This window comes from Botrytis sinoallii (assembly GCF_014898435.1).
Source record: "Botrytis sinoallii strain Bc 23 chromosome Unknown BSIN_002, whole genome shotgun sequence".
Lineage (NCBI taxonomy): Eukaryota > Fungi > Ascomycota > Leotiomycetes > Helotiales > Sclerotiniaceae > Botrytis > Botrytis sinoallii.
This window is the reverse complement of record NW_024066029.1, coordinates 463597-487007: the sequence shown is the minus strand read 5'-3', so window position 1 is coordinate 487007 and position 23411 is coordinate 463597. Positions and strand designations below refer to the sequence as shown.

Below are 23411 nucleotides of genomic sequence, written 5' to 3'. Positions count from 1 at the left end.
CATCTATATTTCCTAGGGGCCAGGCGGAATATTGGTCTTTTGGCGATTGCTACTCTAGTGCAGATATCAAATAGGATTTTATTTGCAGAAATCGGTTCCATCTCGTTCCATTTTTGAATTGACGATTGTTCTGTTGATTACGATGTGTTAATGTGAAGGAATAAAGTTTGGGCCAATTGTTCGGTCATGACGTGCCTAGAGTTGATTTTGGTCTGCGATTCAGTAACCTTCCTTCTGGCTTACTCACGGGCGTGGTTGAAAATGAAAATTAGGTACCTAATTTTGGTTATTGGAGTAGCTGGCATGGTGAATAAAGTATGTTGACTTGAATTTGTGAGTCAGGTGAGATTTTCCAGACTTTAGATGAAATTACAAATCTGAAGATAGACAAAGGGAAGATAGCATTCCAAGCTTGAAGGTTTGAAGCACGTATGGATAATGAATGATTAATTCTCGGAATATGTCTTCTTCAATGATGCACGTAGACTTAGACCAGCGATACAAACTCACGAGCGAATTTCATGATTTCCTCAATTTTTAAGCAGTAAGCAATGATTAGATGATAGACGTCATATACTAACTATATCATTATGGATAGGACATTCTTTTTTTTTCGAGATAGTTCATACGTTTACTATCAATATCAGTTTTACTAATGATGAGAATTGATACTACGAGAAATCATCTACCAGAAAAAGCTCCAAAGTAAGTAATAATTGACATCAAATCGGGGGTAGAAAGTAGGTATTATTTTTGAAGCTTTTGACGAATTGACTTGCATCCGAGAATTTATGTTTGAAATCCTTCTACTTCACGATCAAAAAGCTCTTGATTTATTATCTGAATACAAAAAAATATTGTTGAGATAGGAATCCTAAATTCTTAATAAGACCTTCTGAGGAGTATTGAATAAATTATAGTGACAAAAGAACAGAAGAACATTCAGTTATAATTGTAATTTTGAGGGCCTATTGAATCTCAAAAATACTTGATGGCCATGTTGAATCGGTCAGAATAATGAGCCCAACAATCAATGAAACTCGAATCGTACCGCGGAGTCCAACCGCAGACCAGCCGCAGACCTTGAAAGTGACCCCTTCACACCAGGCAGCAGATTAATTAATTCAAATTTATTTCGCGACATCATTCTTTTTCCATTATCTAAACATAACCGTCAAAGCCTGGTAACACAGCCATCAAGGTACACATCAACCTCAATCCCTCGCACAACCAAGCCTAGCACCCGACTCCAAACTTACTCATCCCGAACTCCCGCCCCACATCGGTACACCCCATCCCCTCGCTTAACCTTAGGGGAAAATCTCTGCAAAGAATTTTCTCCGCTTTGATGTTTGTAATATATTCCTACTTTCGATGCAATTTTCCAACAAAAACAATACAACGTCCGGCATGGTGTAGTGGCTAGCATTTCCGCCTCTCATTCGAAGCTTTCAAGCTTCAATCAAGTCGCGGGAGACCGGGGTTCAATTCCCCGTACCGGAATCTCTTTTTGAATTTTGTTTTTGGGAGTGTTCTTTTTTTTGAAATAAAATGGAAAATGGTAGGATAAAATTTTCATATATTTTTAGATTCGAGGTGTTAAGGAAAGATAATATATACCTGAAATTTGAGACATATATATAAATATTTTTGTAACTGATTTATTATTGAATTTTGATAAATATAAAGAAAATAAGAACCCTAAAAGATCTTAGATTTTTTTGAATATTAGAGTTGTAGGAAAGGTAGATAGAAGAGGATATATATAAAATTTGGAAAAGGTTAAAGAAACAAATAAAAGTTAAGAAAGAGAAGAAGAAACAAATAGGGATATGAGTATAAAAATAAAAAGATAGATAAAGATATTAATCGAAAGTTTAAAGGGAAGGAGGTTTTATATTTTACTATTCAATTTCAATTTATTCTTCAAATAAAAACTTTATTATTATGCTATATAATATTGAATGTATTAAATAAACAATAATATAATCTGATTCTAATACAAATAGACTTTTTACTTGAAAATGATTACCTCAGACTAAGAATTAAAATCAAGATTGACTTTCGAAATTCAAGAAATTCACTTAAACCCTATTAATTGAAATAAGCCTCGTCAAATATAAAGATTTAGATTAATCGTGTTAATACTTTAAAAATGATTTTTTCAATATAATATTAAGTATTAAAATTTTTATTATACTTAACAAAGCAATCACTTCATCAACCACAGATTCTGCCACCACAGGGAGTACGAAAGATGTAAATCCATCCGGCCTCTCCTCTACACATCTTCAGACAAGTAACAATTATCGAATTACACTACCATAACTCCTCTCATTTCCCCTTTCTCACCCTTCCATTAGTCCTCAATCATTCCAATACATAGACATTCTAGCCAGTAAACATATTCACGCCAATCACCATTATCTGCTGCGTATCGTCATACATATGGATGCATCAACTCTCAAACCCACAATAAGTCTCCTCACTCCTCAATCACTCACTCATCTACTATCCCTAACATCCTCACACAAAATGAGAGAAAGGACCACAATCGAAGCAATCCGATTGCTTCTCCTATCTTCCAAAAACAGCTTCTCTACTAAGAAAGCATTCATCAAAGTCATATACTCTAATCCAACCTCCTGTCATTCACAAATTCGGCGAGTTCTCCAAAGTTCTTCTCTCACTAGTCCAGAATCAAAGAAGAACCAAGAACCAAGAAACTCTTTCTTTCTTTCTTTCCTCCTAACTTCGCAATTGATTGATTGAGTATACTATATTCCTCACAGTCCTACTCTATAGAATACCCTGGAAACCTTCGGCTGTATCTTTGGCTTCGTCAATTGCCCCCTCAAAGCCTTACTGACTTTTCTTAACAGCACTCTGGACTTCTAGTCAGAAGAAGAAAGCATATTACTACAGTATTACTTTGCTGTACATACAATCTCAATCTATCTTATTCCACTCGTTAGTCTTCATAGTTCTACAATACACCCAATGGTGTAGTGGCTATGTTTTTGATGCAGTAGAAACTTCTTAAGCGAGTACATACATGCATCATGCATATACGGTCTACTGGCTAGCTTCATCAAGATACATAAATGAGCGTATAAAACCCTCTGTTCTTCTTTCTGTGACTCTCAAGAGCCTCATAGTTTAAAAACTTAAGAACATTTATTTTCTTTACAAACCACAAACTACAAGCACCGAACTCCTATTCCCCAAATCTCAACTCTTAACTCAACTCCAAATTTTCTCCTCCAAGACTTCAGAGCAACACTCAAACTATCAATCAAACCCGTAGATAAGTACTACTTGCTTGCTCGTCTACTTACCGGCTCATCTATCTACACATTCCAAAGAAACAGAAATGGCACCATCAGGAAAAGGTTACCCACCACCCGTCCCACGAGTTCTACGTCGTACACCTGGTGACGGTTCACCTCCACCTCAACCACAACCATCACAAGAACCAAGTCAAGCTCTGACCGCATTATCGAGATCTTTGAGAAATCCCTCCCCTACCTTCCCTAATCTCATTCCCAGATCTACACCACGTGCACGAGATATCGATCCTAGATTAGTATCTGTACCTGAATCTCAGCCACAGTTTCATCGAGACACATTTAGAGCCAACTCTAGAATCCAATCCCGAGCAGGGAGCTCACGACCTCCACCCCAAGATAACTCGCTTTCAAGACCTCGAGATCTTGTACCAAGACCTAGACCTAGAGCTATTCCTCATCTTGTACCAAGACCTAGATTAACTCCTATGGATAGGGATTTGATTTTGGGTCAAGGTCAAGGTGAAGGTCAAGGTCAGACACCAGTCCAGACTCAAGGTCAAACTCAAATTCAAGCGCAAGTTCCAGAAGATCAAAACGAAGCACAAACTGGAACTGAAACTAGAGCTCCAGAACGATCTCATTTTCAGGGGCAAGGTCAATTCCAGATACAACTTCAAGCTCAACTACCACCACATATCGACCAGCAGATTCGTGTTCAAAACCACGACGAATTCTATGCGAACTATCCCTCTCCATTTCCTACTAGGTCCTATCCTTTCTCAGATTCCCAAACGACAATTGCGCCTAGAGACCGAAGTTTAAATCAAGAATCCCACCGAAATCTACATCAACGTCAATTTCCAACACAAGTCCCTTTAGAAACTCAAAATCGAGATCAAAATTTCTATGATAATTATCCATTTCCTTTTCCTACTCCACAAAATCCTTTCTCAAACTATCAAGCGGGCGTTTCATCCAGAGATCAAGAACTCCATCAAGGCACCAATCGAGATTTAGTTCAAGCTCCAACTTCAGTACAAGCTCAAGATGAAACTCGGATTAGGAACTTGGCTCGAGCTAGCAAACATCCTCGACTATCATATTCTAATCCCCATCCGAACAGCAGCAGGAGCGGGGAAAGTCGAGATGGAAACAGAGATAAAAACAGAAAGAAAAATGGAAATGAAACCTCCAATGAAAACGGAACTGAAAATGAAACTCAAAACGCAACCCAAAATGAGCGATGCGATCCCAAGGATACATCTTCAGAATCTCCCCTCAGCACACCACCTGATTCCGTTTCCACTTCACCACCTCTCGCACCTCTTCGCAACTTTCCACGCTTTGGTTCTTTTTCACGGAGCCAGAGATTCGACCGGTCTCCTACAAGTAGTGCTAGAGCTCGAGGTGGACATAGCGCCGAAAATGGAAATGGAAATGTAACAGCAAGTAGAACCGGAATTACAAATCTCCTCTTATCCTCCAATCTCTCTAACCCCTACACAGAACCCCCCATTCTACCCAGCACCCTAGATGTCGCAAATTGCCCCACTACCACGCAGAGAAAATGGATGTATGCTGTGCGGAAGGAGGGGAGGAGGAGTGATAGGAATGAAAATGGGGGGTTTGGTAGGGGGATTGAGGGGCAGATGGTTCGTTTGTTTGGGGGATGGGGGGAGGGGGGTGTGTAGGAGATATTGAGGGTAGGGGAGTTAGGAGGTAGGAGATAGATAAGGATAGGACAGAGAAAGAGGATAAATGATAATATAAGAAGATTTAGGATTTGATTTACCACCTACAAGATGAGGGATGAAGATGGAGATGATGGTTCGATTAGAAGCTAGAAATGGTATTCATACATTTAACATACGTATAATATATATCAACGATCGAATATAATGATTTGAACTTCGACAACTTCAACTCAAGTATAGTTATACAAGAGAGTAGAAAAATGAATACTCATATCATCTTTCATCTTGACATATTTGTGAAAAAGTAATGAGCGGCATAGTGGAAGGAGGAGAAAGAAGAAGAAAAATTGTTGTGTCAATTTGGATCATAATAGTTGGTTGAATGGATAGAAGGATAGCTGGGAATGATATTGATATCGATGTGAATACTGAAGAAAATAATATAAATAACCAAAGTCCAAAATGCCCCAAAAAGGGGATCATAATACTTCCCTCCTCCACCAAGATGAGAGAATGAGAGAAGTATGAATCCAACCAAACCTATCCAGCCCCCCAAAACTGACTCTCTCTCTGGCGTGAGAAAAATCCCCAAAAAGGTAAAGAACAATCTCCATTATCCCATTGTCCATCATCCTCTTCAATTTCTCACTCCTTTATCCCCTCACCCAAACCGCACAAAGAAACTTTCAAGATTCCCATCACCAAACAAAGAATTCTTTTCCTTTCTTTGTTAAAAACGCCTCCTACCCACCCACCTACAGAGACAACACAAATCAACAAAATAAAACAAAAATGAAACCAAAACACTACCAAACAACGCCCAAGAACAACAACGCATATATATGTATATATACCAACTTCCTAATCTACGGTTATTTAAATATCAAGAACTCAGGATCTTATCTATTCATCACACTACTCTACCTACATCCACATCCACACCCACACCACCAAAATGTCCACCACATCTTTCGACCTCGGCCTCAGTCTCGGGGAACCAATCATTTGCCTCAATACCTTCTGCAACTACCCTTTCGGACGCATTTGCTCCTCATGCTCAAACGAACTCAATTCTCGAGCCAAAGCACAAGCACAATCCCAATCGAAAACCAGCCCCGATTCCAACCACAGAAGTAACGAGACTCGTCCCGCACGATCAAGAAGTACAACCGTGCAATCTCGCAGTCTCGATATTCCTACACGCGTCGCGGATATTGTAGAGGATCTCCAGGGGATTTTCGCTTTCGTACCTGCTGCATCTGCAGTAACCTCACTAGGTGTACCAGCATCCGTTATCCCTCCACCTCCCAGTAAGTTAACCATTCAGAATCTTCAAATTCTCGATGCCACCCCTTCCCCCTTACAACTTCTCCCTTCCCCTCACCCACTCCCTCCCCTTTCTAACCTCCCATCCCCATCCCCATCCACATTCAATTCCTCCGACTCCATCCCACCCCCTCTCAATCTACTCAGCTCCACCATCCTCAACACCTGGCTCGACGACATCGTCCTCCAAACTCTCGAAGGACAAGTCCTCGCACCATCATTTACGGGCGGTGCAGAAGATGAAGATATACTGGAAGCGATGTGTCCGTATTGTGATGCTTCGATGGGAGAGGGTGCGTGGAGGGAATTGCATTTGATTAATTGTCGGTATGCGCATGTAGAGGCGGAGAAGTTGGAGATTGCGATGGGGAAAGTGAAGAGGGGGAATTGAAGAGGGGGAATTGAGTGGTGAGTGGTGAGATGAGATGAGATGGATGGAGAGAAGGACGGTGGATGGATATAGCTGGTCTATTTTTTGATGTTCGAATTATCGTTTCCTTATATTCCTAATATAAGTCGGTTACCCTATTTTCGGGCCACTGTCACGGGGTGACACTAAGCCCTTTCTGTCCTGTCCTGTCCTGCTATATATATAAGAGTAAGATAGAACTTCCAGTTCTACCTCCTAGTCTTTTAAGCGTTTAGCTCAGCGATAAAGCTTCTGAATACTCCCAGAAATGATCCCATAACATTAGATAAAACTACCCTTAATTATAAGTGGAGCTGTATGGGGGGCCCACTTATAGCTTACAAGCCTTCATTGGTTTGGGGGCTAGCATATATAGATCCTGTCTGCCTGTCTGAATGCCTGAGGCATTAGAATCCAGAATCCTGAAACCTCCTAGTAGGTGATGGTATGGAGACCATACCTTAAGGAGGGGGGTGGTGTCACGGGGTGACACTAAGCCCTTTCTGTCCTGTTCTGTCCTGCTATATATGTGAGAGTAAGGTAGAACTTCCAGTTCTACCTCCTAGTCTTTTGGGCGTTTAGCTCAGCGGTAAAGCTTCTGAATACTCCCAGAAGTGATCCCGTGACAGCCACCAGGGTTTTGGGCCACCTTTTCACACCAAAAATCACTTTTTAGGCCTATTAATATCTTTATCAATATATAATATAATTTGATAAAAATTTATATACATATAATTTAGATCGATTTAAGCTTATTCTGAAATTTTTAGATTTTTAGGATTTTTCTGTATTGAGATCTAGAGTTTTAAAATATCGATTTTTTAATTTGTATGGAAATCACATACAAATTTGAAAATTTTATAAAATCTTTAATAACTTTTTAATAACAATTATTAATTATATATATATGACTTTTGAAAATTTTAAATTTAAATAAATATAAAGATTTAAAAAAAAACATCTAACGAATTTATAATAATAATATAAATAATCTCTATAATTTTAAGAATATTGTCAAGGTACGGGTAAAGACTTATATTGTACCATAAGGGTAGAAGAGCTATAGAAGAGTGAAGCCCTACTTATAGGAAGTAGGGCGTGCTAGTATACTATACCTAAGGCACAAAGGCAACTATAGATCATGTAATTGGCGCTGTGATAGTATTCCCTGTTCAAGGTAATCAGTCCATAATTGTAATATTAATTGATCTTTTAGAAAACAAAATAATACTAAAATACTCTAATTTCTATTATTAAATTAAAATAAACTTTCTTAAGAATAATAATCAATTGCCGGAGCTTTTTAGGTTTGTTTTGGTTTCAATTCAGGAATGCACTTAGTGTAAGTATTAGCAGGGGATTAGGAGTAGTAGATCTTTTGAAGTTTACCTAAACAAGTGGTTCTAGTTTATTTGGATTTGTTAAATGGAAAGTGATGATTGTGTTTTTCTAACCACAAAGGTCTTCGGCGGGTTGCCAAAATACTGGGTGATGTTTCTATTTGACTTGATAGTGAAATCCGTTCTCGTTATGGTAGTCAAATAGTTTATCGAATTCCTATTGCTTGGTTTCCTTGTTTGTTTCGTTATCTCTTTCTAGGATACAGCTTTGGTTTCGGCAGGATTCGGTTTTGTTGATTGCTTCTTGATCGGCTAGTTCAGGTGAGCGGTGGAGTAATTGGAGTAATAAGTTGTGGAATATTGGAAAGATCTTAAAACTAGTGGGGAGCTGGAGTAGACAGGCTTGTTTATAAACTTTTAGAATCTTATAGAGGCCATTCTATTTGTTATTACCTTTCTTTATTGGGCGATTGGTTTTTATATTCTTAATATTAATCTATACTTTATTACCTTCTTTGTATAAAGGGATATCAGTACAAGTCTTATTAGTGTAATCTTTATATCTCTGAATGAATTGAGCAGCTAGAGCTTTCAATTTTGTTAGAATAATATCAAATCGGTTTACAATCTCGTTAGTCTTTAGGAATTTGCATTTGTATTGATATGATAGGTTTAAAGGAATAGGTGAAAAGGGCTTAATGCTGAGGTGTGGGTAAAAACCGTAGTTAATGAAGAATAGGGATATACTGGTAGTCTCTGAAGTAATATTATTAAGTGCAAACTCTGCGAATAGGAGCTAATCGTATTAATTATCTTAGTGGAAGTTTATAAAAGCCTAAAGATATTATTTTATTATGGTATTAATCCTCTTTGTTTATTCATTGGACTTGGGGTGGAATAAGGAGGATTGTTTCAAAGTAATCGATAGATACTCGGATAAGTACTTTTAGAATTCTAATATAAATTGTAAACCTTTATCGGATATTATATTATTAGATGCACTGTATAGGCAGTAGACTTTTTCAATAAACCAATTAGCGAGCTCCTCTGCGAACAATCCTATAACCGGAATGAAATAATGCATTTTCGTTAGGCAACAGATAACTATAACGATATATTGATGCTTTTTGCTATAGTGTTTGCTGATTGATAGCAATGTAATATAATCAATGGAAATATCGAATTAGAGGCGAAATAGTACTGGCAGGGGTTCTAGAAATCCGAGTGCAGTAAGACGGGAGGCTTTGATTTGGAAGTAGAGTTGATAGGCTTGTATATAAGTTTCGATTTCCCTTGATATATTGGGCTATCAGTATATACAGAAAACAAAATCAATAGTTTTAACTCAACTAAGATATCCTACTGGACTAGTGGAGTGCGTTCGATATATGATCTGGATGTGAAGCTTAGCGGAGGGGGGAACAAAGAGGCGATCGCGATAGAAAATTTTATTATTAATTAATCTATAATCTTAAAGAATAATTCAAAGGTTTTTTCGAATCGATAGTAACCAATAGCGAGCAATTGGGTTCTGAAGTGTTTTTATGTATGATAGTAACTAATTCGAATAATTTGTATACTTTATTAATAAAATCATCAATCAGCTTCTCAGTATTGGGAATAATTATACCCATAAGCATTATAATGAGATTGATATCGTTATTTGTTTGTCAAATAAGGTTCTTGAATATAACAATATCGAATACTCTTTTCAAAAGAATTATTTGTAAGCGATTCTTGATTCGATTGTTATTAGAGTCGGTGTATATAGAGCGATCTTCTGTTTTTCTATTCAGTATATTGGGGCAAACTACTTTAAAACCTAATCTGTATATAATATGAAAATTGAAATCAGTTAGGAATTCAGTTTATTTAGTTTATCTTTGATTTAATATTTTTATTAATGTGAAGTACTCTAGATTTTTATAATCAGTAATAATCTCGAATAACTCTTGAATTCTATATAATTTGGGTCTCCATTTTTCTAAGGACTTGATAATAACTAATAATTCCTTATTATAAATCTTATAATTATATTCGGTAGTGTTATATTTTGAGAAAAAATATGCAATTGGGTATAGTTAGCCCTTATCATTATATTGAGAGAGTATTTTGCTTATAACTTAGTTGGAAGTATTTATTTCGATAATTATATAATAATGATAATCAAATATTACAAGGATTAGAATGGAAGTAAAGGTATGCTTCAGGTTTTTAAAGGCATTTTTTTGATTAGTAGTCCAATTTCATATATTCTCTTTTTTTAACAAACAATTTAAAGATTTTATAATTTTAGAAAAGTTATGAATAAAGTATTAATAAAAGTTAACAAACCCTAAAAAGTATTAGAAGTCTTTTAGCTTAGTTAATGATTTCTATTTGAGGATAATCTTAACCTTGTTAGGATCCATCTCGATATTATTAGGAGTAATGATTAGGCCGAGGTACTTCGTTTTTCTTATTTCGAACTCGTATTTATCAATATCAATTTGTAATTTAGTATCAATAAGTTTCTGTATGATTTTGCGAATTTGTTTTTGATAATTTATAATATTCTCAAAATAGATTAAGATATTGTTTAGGTATGTTGTACAATTCTTATTCAGGAGATTAAAAAGAATATGATTGATATAGTTCTGAAACGAGACAAAAGCATTGTAAAGGCTGAAAGGTATTACCAAGAATTTAAATAAACTGAAATGAATTGTAAAAGTAGTCTTTCATTTATAACCTTTCGCAATCCATAGTTTATTGAACACAGTAATGATATTTAATTTGGTATAAACTTTAGTATAGTATAAAGCATCAAGGGTTTTTTTGATTAATGGTAATGGATAACGATTCTTAATAGTAATATTATTTAGTCCACAATAATCCTGGTAAATTCGAATACCCCCCCCAGGCTTTACAGTTAAAAGAAATGGGGCAGCCAATCGGGAGTAGGATTTACGGATGAATTCTTTATTTAGATTATTATCGAGCCATTTGCAAACGACTTAGAGTTCGGCTAAGGACATTAGGTGATTTTTATTGTACGGGAACTCTTTATCTGGTATAATCTTGATTTTATAATTCCAAAAACATTATAACAAAAGCTTGTTGGTAAAAGAGAATAAAAACCCAGTGAACAGATTGTAAAGTCAGGGTGATAGTTTACTCTGAATTTCTATTATAAATAGTACAGATTGGTCGGTCTTTTCTATAAACTTTTTAATATTACTTTCCATAATACTACAATATAGTTGAATAGGATCATTTGTTATTATACAATGTAACTCACAAGCTCTATCTAATTTATCCCAGGTTACTTTTGTAATATAAGCTTTTTGATCTTTACAGAATTGAATAAAGTTATTAACTATAAGGAACTTTATATTGTTCATTTTCTATCGAATATTTCGTAAGGTGTTAGTCGGTTCCTTAGAGGGCTTCTATAGCAATAGGGGGTTCAATAGAGGTAAAACATTTTGATTTCATAGTAGTCTTTTGTATATCCTAAAGCCTGCAATAATCCGTGTTAGGGCCGGTTTCAGGATTGGCCGGTTTGATATTATCTTGGTGCAAATCTCTATTTTTCTGTTAATTCAATAAATGTAGCGACGGTTTGAATCAAGTGGCATTGGATCAGCAGGATCTATATTGTAGAGGTTTCTATCAGTATTCTTCTCCACAACTAGAGTTGGAGGATCGTATTTCAAAAGTATCGACTAGTCTTGGGATAAGAAGAAAGAGTCTGGAGACTTTCGTTGATGACTTCTTCAGCAAAGGTATGATATAAGGTTGAGATAGATTTCTTCAAAATAAACTTCAAAATAGATTTTTGAATAGGTATATATAGTATTGGATTGAGCACTATATCTACTGGGGTCGGCACATTGTTACAATCAGGGACGATAGTTGTAGCAAAGTTAACTGGGCAGTAATATCTGGAGCAATATATGGACATAAATTTAAGAGTTATTGTTGCCTAATTAATGGTAGGATTATGGCGTTGAAGCCATAGAAAACCGAGGATTATAGGGTTTATGTCGGAAAGATTGATAATATAGAATAAGCCAATTTCTTTATAATTGTTAATCCATAGATTTAATAGTACATATTGAGATAGGATATCAAAAGTCCTTCCATCTACAAGTAATAGGTTGTGGGTAGTAGGGAAGGGATGTGTAGGGATACCAAGTTTGAATATAAGGGTTCTATCTATAAACCTATATCCCACAGCTTCATTATCTATTAAGCTAATAAATAGGATAATTATGTTAGGCGTAAGGAAAATTTTCATTGAGATTTTAAGAGATTTACTATTCATTGTTTTAAGATATAAAGGATCCCTAAACATAACCAATCTCTTAATCCATAAAGGCAAACTTTTTATAACGAATCTCGATTTGCGATTATGAATCGAGGTTAGTTTTTTAATATACTTGACTGAGGAATTGAATTTCCGCTATCATCCGAATGTATAGAGCCTTCAACGAATCCGCCCAGATCTCTACTGCTAATGGGGATTGGAGAGGTGTATCGAAATGGTGCTGCGGCAGTTGGAAAACGATTAGTAGGCGGAAATGTATTCTGGTAAGTAGGGCTATAAGCGTTGCGATAGGGTCTGGGATTGTAATGATAATCGGTAACAGAAAAACAATAAATATTCGGAGTGTGTTGGTTTGTAGTAGGAGAACAATCGGGGTATTGTATAGTTCCTGAGTTGGTATTATATTTTGTATTGTTGTATTGCTTTTTTTTGTAATTGAATTTGATATAACCAGGCTTTTTATAATAAAAATAGAGGTCAAGATCTAGACATTATTCTCTATTGTAATGTAATAAGGGTTGCTGGCCTTAGCGAGCAGTATCCAATTGCATAAGATCTCTAGAGGGATCAGGCGTAGATATTATAGTAGTGATAGTAGGCTTCTTTTTATTGGGTTTTTTCTGATTACTGAAGTTGATACCTTGGTTTTTGTATTGATTATCAAGATAAATCTTCTTTTCTAAATCATCGTAGATGTTTTGCCATTAGATTACCCACACATTGATGTTGGCGGCAGAAGGTTTATTAGGATAGTTAATTGAAGTATCGATTAATTCTTATAAGACTTTGAGTTTAAGATCAGTGACTTGTTATTCAGCAGTCTTCTTGTATTTGATAGTGAGCTGTTTGAATTTGGTAATAAAGTTATTAAATAGGGTTTTTTTTATTTTACATTTATTATAATTTATAAAAGCTTTACATGAGAAATCTAGAATCTAATATTGTTTATTTAATTCACACCAGATATCTACTACAATATACCATTCAGAGGGCCAAAGGTTGGAATCATACGTATTGTCTGTAATTGTATCAAAGTGTATCTGATTGTTTGTATAAGTAGGGCCAGAAAGTAGGTTAGTAAGAAATATGATTTTCTGAAATTCTGATTTATTTTTGTAATCTGTAATCAAGCAGTAATTAACTGTGTTATAAAAAGTTGTGTACTGATCTTGGCGTTTTGTAATATCTTGCTTATTACTATTGAACTTTTCGGGGATAGCGAAATACTTGTGATAAAGTGAAGCTTGCGAATTATTGCGAACAGTAATCTTCAATATTTCAATTGTGTCTTTCAATTCGATAATCTTTGATTAAGCATTAATGGTTTGGGTTTGAACAATAGTAGCTTGGGCTTGTAATAAGCCTGTGATTGATTCGATCGATTCAAATATAACTTGAGTAGTAGTGAAGTGTGTAGCGTTTGGATTATTGAATAAATCTATAAAGGAAGAGATATCGGCTTTGATAAAATTGAGAATGTAGTTCAAGAAAAGGAACTGCGAAGATAAGCTAGATGCAGGCACTTCTAGTGTAGATATTTGTTTACCCATCTTCAACACTTTTTGAAGTTCAAAACATTGGCGATAGGGTGTATAATGGATCAATGATAAATGTGATCGGCATGATCGAAACAAGATATTGATAAGGCTTTGGAAATAAAATAAGAAATAAAACTGTGATAACTTATTTGAAAATAATATAAACTATTAAAATATAGATAAAGACTTATATTGTATTATAAGGATAGAAGAGCTATGGAAGAATGAAGCCCTACTTATAGGAAGTAGGGCGCGCTAGTATGCTGTGCCTGAGGCACGAAGGCAACTACAGATCATGTAGTTGGCGCCGTGACAAATATCTCTCTAAATATCTATTTATAAAAAGCTTTCTATTTTTATTTGAATTTTTTTTAAAATAAGTATACTATAAATATATAATAAAATTTTAATTTATTTTTAATAATTTTTATTAAGAAATGGTTAGACATTTTATAAAAATTTTAAATTTGTATATAATTTTTATATAAATCCAAAAATCGATATTATTAAGAATAGATACTAGTAATAAATCAATTAGATATAATATAGTATAAAGACTTTGTATTAATTCTCTAAACTATAAAAATTCTACAATTTATAATTATATAGACTAGTATCAGTCTGAAGTAGATCTATAGGACCTATTTATATATCTTTATTAGTTCTTACGCAGCTCGATCGTAATAGATATTTTAAAGATTTAGAAATCGATTTAGAAGAATTCTCAATATCTTAAAGTTTTGGAATAGATTAAAAATGATTCGAATTATATATAGTGTAAATTTTAATAAATTTTATTTCTAAATAAGAGAGTTTAAAATGTGATTTTTGATATAAAAAAATGATTCAAAAAGAGAATAGTTAGAAAATAGAGCATTCGATTTAATATTTTAATCTTTTATATATCTAGATATTAAAAGTTATAGTATAGCTGAGTAGATAGATACTTATGATATTTATTATATAATGGTTGATAATAAATAGATAGATAGATACTATTGATTCTTTTCATATTTTTCATATTTTTTATTCTCTGTATTTCTCGTCGTATATGAAGATCGTAGGAGAAGGTAAAGTGGAAGAATTTATGTAAGAGGGTGAGAGGAAGTAGATGATTGATTATTATTTTGAGGCTCACTGGAGAAGTTTGATATTCAATACCTACCTGTATACTCAAGTTATCTAGGTAGGTATTCATCGATTTACTCATACCGTGGACTGCCAATCAAATCGGTGGCTGTGTTATTCTATTATATTGTGGCGGCGGGTGTATCGTGTTATAAGGTTACTCAGTATTTACCTGCCTCCTCCTGGCACATCCATACCCCGGTATATAAAGTTTGACTCATTTTGTTTTTCCTCGATTAATGCATCAAGCTTACCTAATTCACATTCACATTCACATTCATATCAAATAGTTGAGTCATACTTGTACACGAGAGATGAGTAGATAGATACTTACATACCTACCTCGTTACCTAGTATCTCAACGGCACACTGCAGTTTGGAGATGGAGAGATAGAAGTAGGATATCCCTCGCATCTATGATTGGACTCGATGATGGATGAGCTTCTTGGATTTCGAAAGAATGTTTGGATCAACTGACCCGAGGTTACTGACCCCCATATTCTTCGATGCATTTTGATCTGTTTATCAATCTGTTTATCATTCAATCGGATGGAATCAATTCGATAGCCGGTGACTCGGTCAGGAAAATGTCAATGGATGGATGAGGGATCCTACTTTGGAGGAAGGTTCCCCTTTTTACTCGTTTTTGGTACCGTGGGTTGAATCAGCGATCCTGGGAGATACATGGAGGGATATGCAATGATTGCAGATATTTATGTAGGTAGACGTTGGGAAGATGTGTGTGTGTGTGTGTGTTGATACCTAGTATTTATATCGGCTTATAAGATGTACCTAGATGTAATTTGAGTTGTGATTGGAATACTAGATAGATGGGTACCTAGTAGTCAATAATGATCGAATGGATTAGTTCAAGTCCCAGAAGGCTGTGATTGTGGAAATGGAAATGGTTGTGCAAGTCCTTATTCTTATTGGTGTTGTGATTGTGTTCTTATCGGTTAGCTGATTCATCGTTATCGTTATCGGAGAAAGGATGAAGAGTCAATGAATGAATGAATGAATGAAAGCACTTTGAGTTTGAATGCAGCTTTAAATGACTACGTCGCACGGGAGATTCCTTCATCCGTATGTTTTCATTGGATCTTGGGGTTTTGGTAAGTGCATCCAGCCAATTGCTTAATTGTTCCTGTCAATATGTTACCTAGTGATTATCTACCTTGTCGATATATCTACTGGGTGTATATAGAGTAGAGGATAGAGAGATGAATGTGTGTATGATAGAGATGGATGTGTGTATGATAGAGATGGATGTGTGTATGATAGTAGATAGTATTCCTTTGAATATAAAGGCATCGATGGAAATCATAAATGGATAGAGTGCTTCCCTTATGTGTACTTACATATACACATATACACATACATACATACATATCTACCTACCTGCCTTACATATGCGCAAGCACAAGCACAAGTTCAAGAGCACCGAAAGGAACTTCACTCAACACAGACCTCTACATAGTATTCTAAAAGAGCAGCCTTCACTTCCAAGCTCGAGATCTTTGCTTACTAGGTAGTGACTAGGCAGATTTCATTGTTTCATCATTCATACCATTCATACTACTCATACTACTCATACTACTCATATTCATACCACCCATATCATCCATATAAAGTAAATACCGACCGAATTAACTGGTAATAAATATATCTTCATCTTTTCTTTTGATCCTTGACCAAGACAATGTTTTTACCTCACCTCTTCAATCTTCAAACTTTGAAATCAAATCTCAATAAACTTTATCAATTCCATCCCAAGCTACTCTTCTTATCATACACACCTCCCGCCTTCGTTTGATCTCCTCCATCCCTTCAATCTTCAATCACAAGGCGCAATTCTCTCATCAAAAGTGCTAGTCCTGTATGTACAGGGTCAGTACTAGGTCACTACAAAGTCAATCAATTACAGTTCAGTCATCGTACCCACCCTCATAAACCTGCATGACTCTCTTGCTCCCAGCCCCAGTCCACCAGTCCACCAGGTCTCCATCTCCATCTCCATCTCTCTCTTACTCTCTCTTAATCCTTAATCGCCATCTGAGCTTCAACCTCCTTGTACCACCACCACAACTTCGACCGGCACCTTGACTTTTTACTCCCTTCTCAATTTCCTCAATTTATTTTCCATCCCAACTGCAACTGACTGGAGCGCCATCTTTTCATCAATCAATACGGCAAAAGTCCTGTCAATATTCACCAATCTTATCCATTCCGATTCTCTCGATTCATCATTCTATCTTACGCCTTACTGAAAGCCTTATTCGCAATCATGTCTGTTGCTTGAATTTCAGTACCCACTTCAATAACCCCCTCCCCCAAAACCCAACAACCACCTTCTTTCCCACTTCACTGCCTGGGAGAATATCCAATACGGACCTCCATAATCTTGGTCCTTTACTACATCTCGAGATTTCAAAACTCTAGAACCCTCGAAAAATTTACTAGAATCATACTACGATGGATGCCCAAGTTATGTGGTATCTTGGAACCGCTTTATTTACCATCTAGAATCACGATTGTTGATGTGTGAGACTTGAGTAGGAGCATTATCTTTCTGCAAATACCAGCGCATCTTGCATTTGCTGCTGAACCGACAGCGTGCTACGATTCAACATCTACGTCAGCAATTATCATATAATGCATCAACATCCTCGTCCCTCACCTAGGACGGCCTCCCCAGCCTCGTCACCACAAACAAATCCAACTCGAACAAACAACCCTAGAGAAGAAGGTCGATCTGCCCATTCGAGAACACTATCAGATATGCCACACTATCAAGAAGCAGACGATGCAGGTGGAGATGGTGGATCCATGGTTGCTACTGGCCCAAGTCGAGAAGCGGTCAAGAGAATGGATCAAATCATATCAGTCAGTGATGCTCAATCATCATACATGCTCGTCCTCCATTCGAAACGGAGCTAACCTGACTTCTCTAGAATTTCCACACGAAAGCTGCAATCATCTTACTAGGATCGAGAGTAGGACTCCCGGTAGTCCTCAACAGAGATGGAACCGTGAAAGTTAGCAAATGGGTGTGTACTTTTTCCCTATCATGCGTTGCCCTTGCTGTTGTCATAAACTAACGATTCTCCCTCCAATAGTTTCAAATCGAAACCGATGATACCGATGCATATCGAGATGAGCTCAACACATGGCGAACGTGCGGTGGCTTCCAGAATCGACCACCACCACTTATCATAGAAACATACATCGATACTTCCCACTTGACGAAAAGTCAGAGATTGGTTATCGTAGATGATTTGGGAAAGCGATGGGATGCTTTGGATGCTCTAAGTGATTCGAGTAGTTCCGATGATGAACGTAGCGAAGTCATACTAGAACGTTGGAGAATTGAGCTCGGAGATATTCCCGGAGAGCAGCCCAATAATTTTGCTCCTACATTACCCCTTCTCTACAAACAGTGTGTTGTTTTCTTTCGCGCATTGTATTCAGCATCCAAATTATTGCCGGCCCAGAAATTCAAAAAGAACATAGGAAAGAGTGGAGCGCCAACAAATTCATTGAGTGTTAATTGTCGTATCACAACCGGTAATACTCAACCACGTCGAATCGATGGCCTTAAGCAACCCATCTTCGACCACAGTGGTCCAGTTACCTCGACGCATAACCTTGGAACCACTGAAACTCCTGCCGGTCCAATTTTCGCCGAAGTAACATATCGAAATGATTGTAACTTTCGTGTTGATGATTCTGAATCTCTTCTCAGCTCTCGATTCATGGGTGCCGACGAACATTTTTTCACTCCTTCATTGGCAGCAAGAGGTGATTTGAGTCGTCGAAGGTCAACAAAGCAGCCTGAGATTGGCTCACTCCCAGCACACAAACAACTTACAGATGATTCTGGCCCAATTCAAACATATGGAAGTTTATCAACATTCCACGGAAACGCTCCTCCACGAGGCTCGAGCCCAATATCCGCCTTGAGAGCTCAGAGACCCATAGGATCAGATACGAGCTCCCCGCCTATGGGATCTTTACCACAATCACGACCCTTACTGGGATCGAAAGGCTCGATAAAGTCATTGGAAGGTATCGCGATGGCGAGGAGACCATCATTATCGTTTCAGCCATTCAAAGCTGGCTCACTCTCTTCCTCTCCTAGCCGTGCCACTTATGCTGGTGAAACCTTGCCTGCATCTCCAGGGTCCTTGCCAAGGCCATCTGGAATTAGTGCACTTGCACAAGCAAGAAATCGTTCATCTCTCATAGCTGGAATGCCGGCTACGTTGAGAGGGGGCCCAATGGCCGCAGACAATGTTGTTCCCACATCTGTCTCAAGCTCGCCAAAACCTGCTCCAATTCGCTACAGCAGTAGTTTTAGTCATCGTCGTGGCAGATCATCTTATGGAGCAGCTAGTAAAACAGGAGAAGATGATCAAGGAAGCAGTGGTAAACAAAGTCTCTCATCTTCCGTGCAACCAGGTTCTGGTATTCTTGCAGAAGCTGGAACCGGTGGTAGTTCGGGATCCTTACAAACTGATGATGACAATATATCGGATTTTTTGAAACTTTTGGAAAGTAAGAAAACCTTACAGAGTTTCGAACCTTCTGGGGAAGCATCAAAAAAAAGAGCCACTGCACAATTATCCAGATTTCAATCAATGCGCGATTCACATAATGCTTTGACAGATTCCATGGCTTCATCAACAATGCTACAAAGATCATCAAGTTCTTCGAGTCGACAATTATCCAGTGTACCTCCCATGGTTGCTGCTACTTCAATTTCAGCAGGATCATCCCCTGGTAAACCCATCTCACCACACACTCCTCACACTCCCGCCATTCCTTCACGATTAAGTGCAAATTCAATAGCTGAGTACGATCAACCACGAAGACCAAGTCGACGAAGTAGGACTTCAGAAGCGAGATTAGATGATGTGGAAGATAGTGATCATCCAAATGATGCTGGAACAAATGCTATCGATATTCCTACCTCACCTAGACCGTACTACCCTCACGCTCGAAGATCAAGTTCTGTTGCTCAGCAACATCGATCGTTGGCAATTGATGATGAATTGGGTGATCTCCCATTTGGGGTGCACAGAAGTATAAGCTTAGGAGCCGATGATCGGGAGCCACCAAGTTTGAGTGCCCTTTTGAACATTGGACAAGCTTCTGAGGAGGTAGAATCACCAACTGGACAATCTTCATCTCAACTTCAACCTGCTCCTCGAATCTCCGAGGGTACCACTGCCATGTCTCGTCAAACTTCATCATCTTTGGAAGCTCATGATCCAGATGTTCCTCAAGTTTCTCGATTCAGTGGTCCAGGTTCTGCAAACTCACCATATCGACCACGCATTGGTAAAACTGGTGGCCGTGGAGTCACTCCACCACAAACCGGTTCCTTCTCTAGCCTCCTCGTAGATAGAGGAAGTGGAAGTGGTAGTGAACGAGCTAGTGGTGGCAGATATAGTTTTAGTAGGGGGCAATATGAACCAGATGATGAGCCATTACTCTTTGACATGAGTGAGATTGGAAGAGATCGAAGAAGTATTGATGAGGCCAGAGGCTACGAAGCAAATAGAGGAGGAGATTCTGGCTCATGTAGTCGAAGAGGTAGTCGATGGGGTAGGTAATTTATTTCAACATACGAAGCGAACATGGAGACTGGATTCTTCAAGAAGTTGCGTTTCGAACAATTGATGCATTATACGTCATTTACGATACGACTATAAGATATGTTGTATAGCTTGGAGATACATAGCGAAGTGCGCGTTGATTTCATTTATATTTTTATAATCATCAGATGGAGTTGAAGGTTTATTGAATCCTTTCATCACGATTGTTTTTTATCGGATTGATCCTTCACAGGATGTCAAATGAGGATATTTGAATTTCTCTTCTTTTTTTTGGCGCATCTCGTCTTGTATTTATTTATTTATCCCCATAAGTGCTTTGGGAACAAGGGGAGGGTGGGTCATAAATTGAATGGATGGATGGGTAGTTTAGTGCGCATGGTTGGATTTGATTGATACCTTGGTGTTCTTAAGAGTTGATGGATAGGTGTGGAGGGTGGCAATGGATATGGAGTGTGTAGGGCCAATAAGGAATACATATTATCAATTAACTACCTACATACTCGTATATCTATCTATATTATGAAGAAATACACTCTACTCTGCTTTACTTTTATTTTAGGTGTCTATAGAAATTATGTGAAAGGTGTTGATTTGAATGATTGATGAATCATATGGTTTTAATGCTTCGCTCGAGAGAGGGTACTTGGTGTACTCAGGGTACGTTCGGATCGATCTATTTCGATCTATTTCAATTAACGTGGTTTATCAGCATGTGGGCCATATCATCATGTGGGCCATTTGAAAATACACCAAAATTAGGGCTTTTTTTCATATTCTTTATAAAATAACTAATCATTATTTTGAGGGAAAAAAAGATCATTAAATAATAATAAGAAATTAGCTTTCTATAAATAAATCTTTTTAATGAATATTTTTATTAGATTTTGGAAAAAGTCAGAATTGTCACGATTTTCGTTACAAAAAAACTATTTTAATAATAACTCTTATATTAATTTGAATTTTCGAAAACTAATTAGAAATCTTAATACTTTTATAATCAAATATCATATATTAAATTTTTGAGAGATTATATTTATAAATAAAGAAAGTGTACGGTTACGCACAGACGAATTTTGTATGCAAAAAGGGGTGGCCCATATGATGATATGGCCCACATGCTGATAAACTACGTTATAAGATTCAAATTATTTAGTGAATAAGCTTAAGTAATAGGTTTACCGAACGCTCGAGATTGTGAAATAAATTACTAGGAATTTATTTGATAAATAAATAAATTTACTAATAATGCTTATCCTCTAGAATACGAGCAAATGACGTTTAATATAGTTTGTATACTAATCAGAATATTAATAGTTTTATATCACGCTAAAAGTGATATCACTAAGAGCATTAAGCTAATTGGGTTTATATAGGCATATTCTCTCGTGACACACCCCCGAGATTGCTGACTAGCTGGTTGTAGGCAGTAATCTCTGTACTAGTCTTATTGAGTTATACGCAGATCTCCTTCTATTTCCATATGATGCCAAATCTAGGTTCTCTTTTGATTGGATATAATTAGTATTAGGTTCTTTTTGGATATATCTAATAGGTTGAGTGGAAAATAGTGGGGCAACAGAGTAGAGTCCTCATATTAGCTTTAATAGGCTAAGATTAGATGACTAATGTGGTTTTGTTGAAATACTCTCTTATAAGTGGGCCTATAGAAAACTATTATAAGAGAGTACGGTAAAGTGAAGAATTATGCCACTGTGTTATAAAACGCATACCGGGCTCATAACTATCACGCTAAAAGTGATATCACCAAGAGCATTAAGCTAATTGGGTTTATATAGGCATATTCTCTCGTGACATTTTATAAATAGTATTATATATAAAGATTTCAATGTTATATTTAAAGATTTTTAATCTTATACTTAGAGATTGAAATTTGTTAGAAAAGTGATAATAAATATATCGACTATATTTCTATAATTTTTGAAATGTAAAATAATAATTAAATGATTTTAAAAATATTATTATACTTTATCTTTTTTTATAAAAGGATTTGTAAATGATTCTATACAATTTATAATTAAAAATGGTTAAAAATGTATATCGAATAAAAAATAATTCATTATTTATTAAAAATTAAAAGTATTAATAATAGATTATATAAACTTTAAAGAATGTATTATTTACTTATTTATATCAAATAATACGCATTCAATAATTATTATAGAAAAATGTATTGAAATAATGTCACGGAATTCACCGTATAGTGTAACCCTACGGTATTAATCCTAGTACTCCTCCGGAGTACTCATTCCCATGATTACTAAAACTATTTCACTCAGTTCATTTGTGTACCCTATATACCTAATTAGGCGACTCCATCGCCTGATCAGGGTATATAAAGCAGGTATGATCCTTATGATCACACCTCAAGTCAATCTAGTTTATTATCACTCTATATACCTATCTCCTGATCAAAGTGACCATTAGACATAGCTATTACCTCCGTGATAAATAATAAGAATTGTTAAGATTCTGATATTCTGATTGATTAATAGATTCTCGTTAAGCGAGGGCGTCGAATACTCGTACTCTAGGGGATAGCTATTAAATAATTTCTCATAATTTATTTAACAAATAATTTTTAAAATAATAAATACTTTTAAGATCTTTATATATTTACGTAAATAATTCCGTAATATAGCTTTTTAAAGCTTTGTTAAAGATTATTTATTAAATCTTTAATATATCTTTAATAAATCTTTATTTTTTATCTGTTTTTTCTACTATTTTTTCTACTA

The 23411-nt window shown here is 36.3% G+C and overlaps 3 protein-coding genes across 3 annotated transcripts; all 3 read left to right on the top strand.

Moving 5' to 3' along the window:
* Positions 1-3373: 3373 nt before the first annotated feature.
* EAF02_001371 (uncharacterized protein) lies at positions 3374-4981 on the top strand (the record flags this gene model as incomplete). The annotated part of the gene is made up of 1 exon (XM_038897419.1): positions 3374-4981. One exon carries the CDS (start codon positions 3374-3376, stop codon positions 4979-4981), a length of 1608 nt encoding a protein of 535 aa, XP_038762394.1.
* Positions 4982-5939: 958 nt separating this feature from the next.
* On the top strand, positions 5940-6701 carry EAF02_001370 (uncharacterized protein; the record flags this gene model as incomplete). The annotated part of the gene is made up of 1 exon (XM_038897418.1): positions 5940-6701. The coding sequence occupies one exon, from the start codon at positions 5940-5942 to the stop codon at positions 6699-6701; it is 762 nt and encodes a 253-aa protein (XP_038762393.1).
* A 10988-nt stretch (positions 6702-17689) lies between these two features.
* On the top strand, positions 17690-20652 carry EAF02_001369 (uncharacterized protein; the record flags this gene model as incomplete). Its single annotated transcript, XM_038897417.1, has 3 exons — positions 17690-17920; positions 17989-18084; positions 18154-20652. 3 exons carry the CDS (start codon positions 17690-17692, stop codon positions 20650-20652), a joined length of 2826 nt encoding a protein of 941 aa, XP_038762392.1.
* Positions 20653-23411: the final 2759 nt, after the last annotated feature.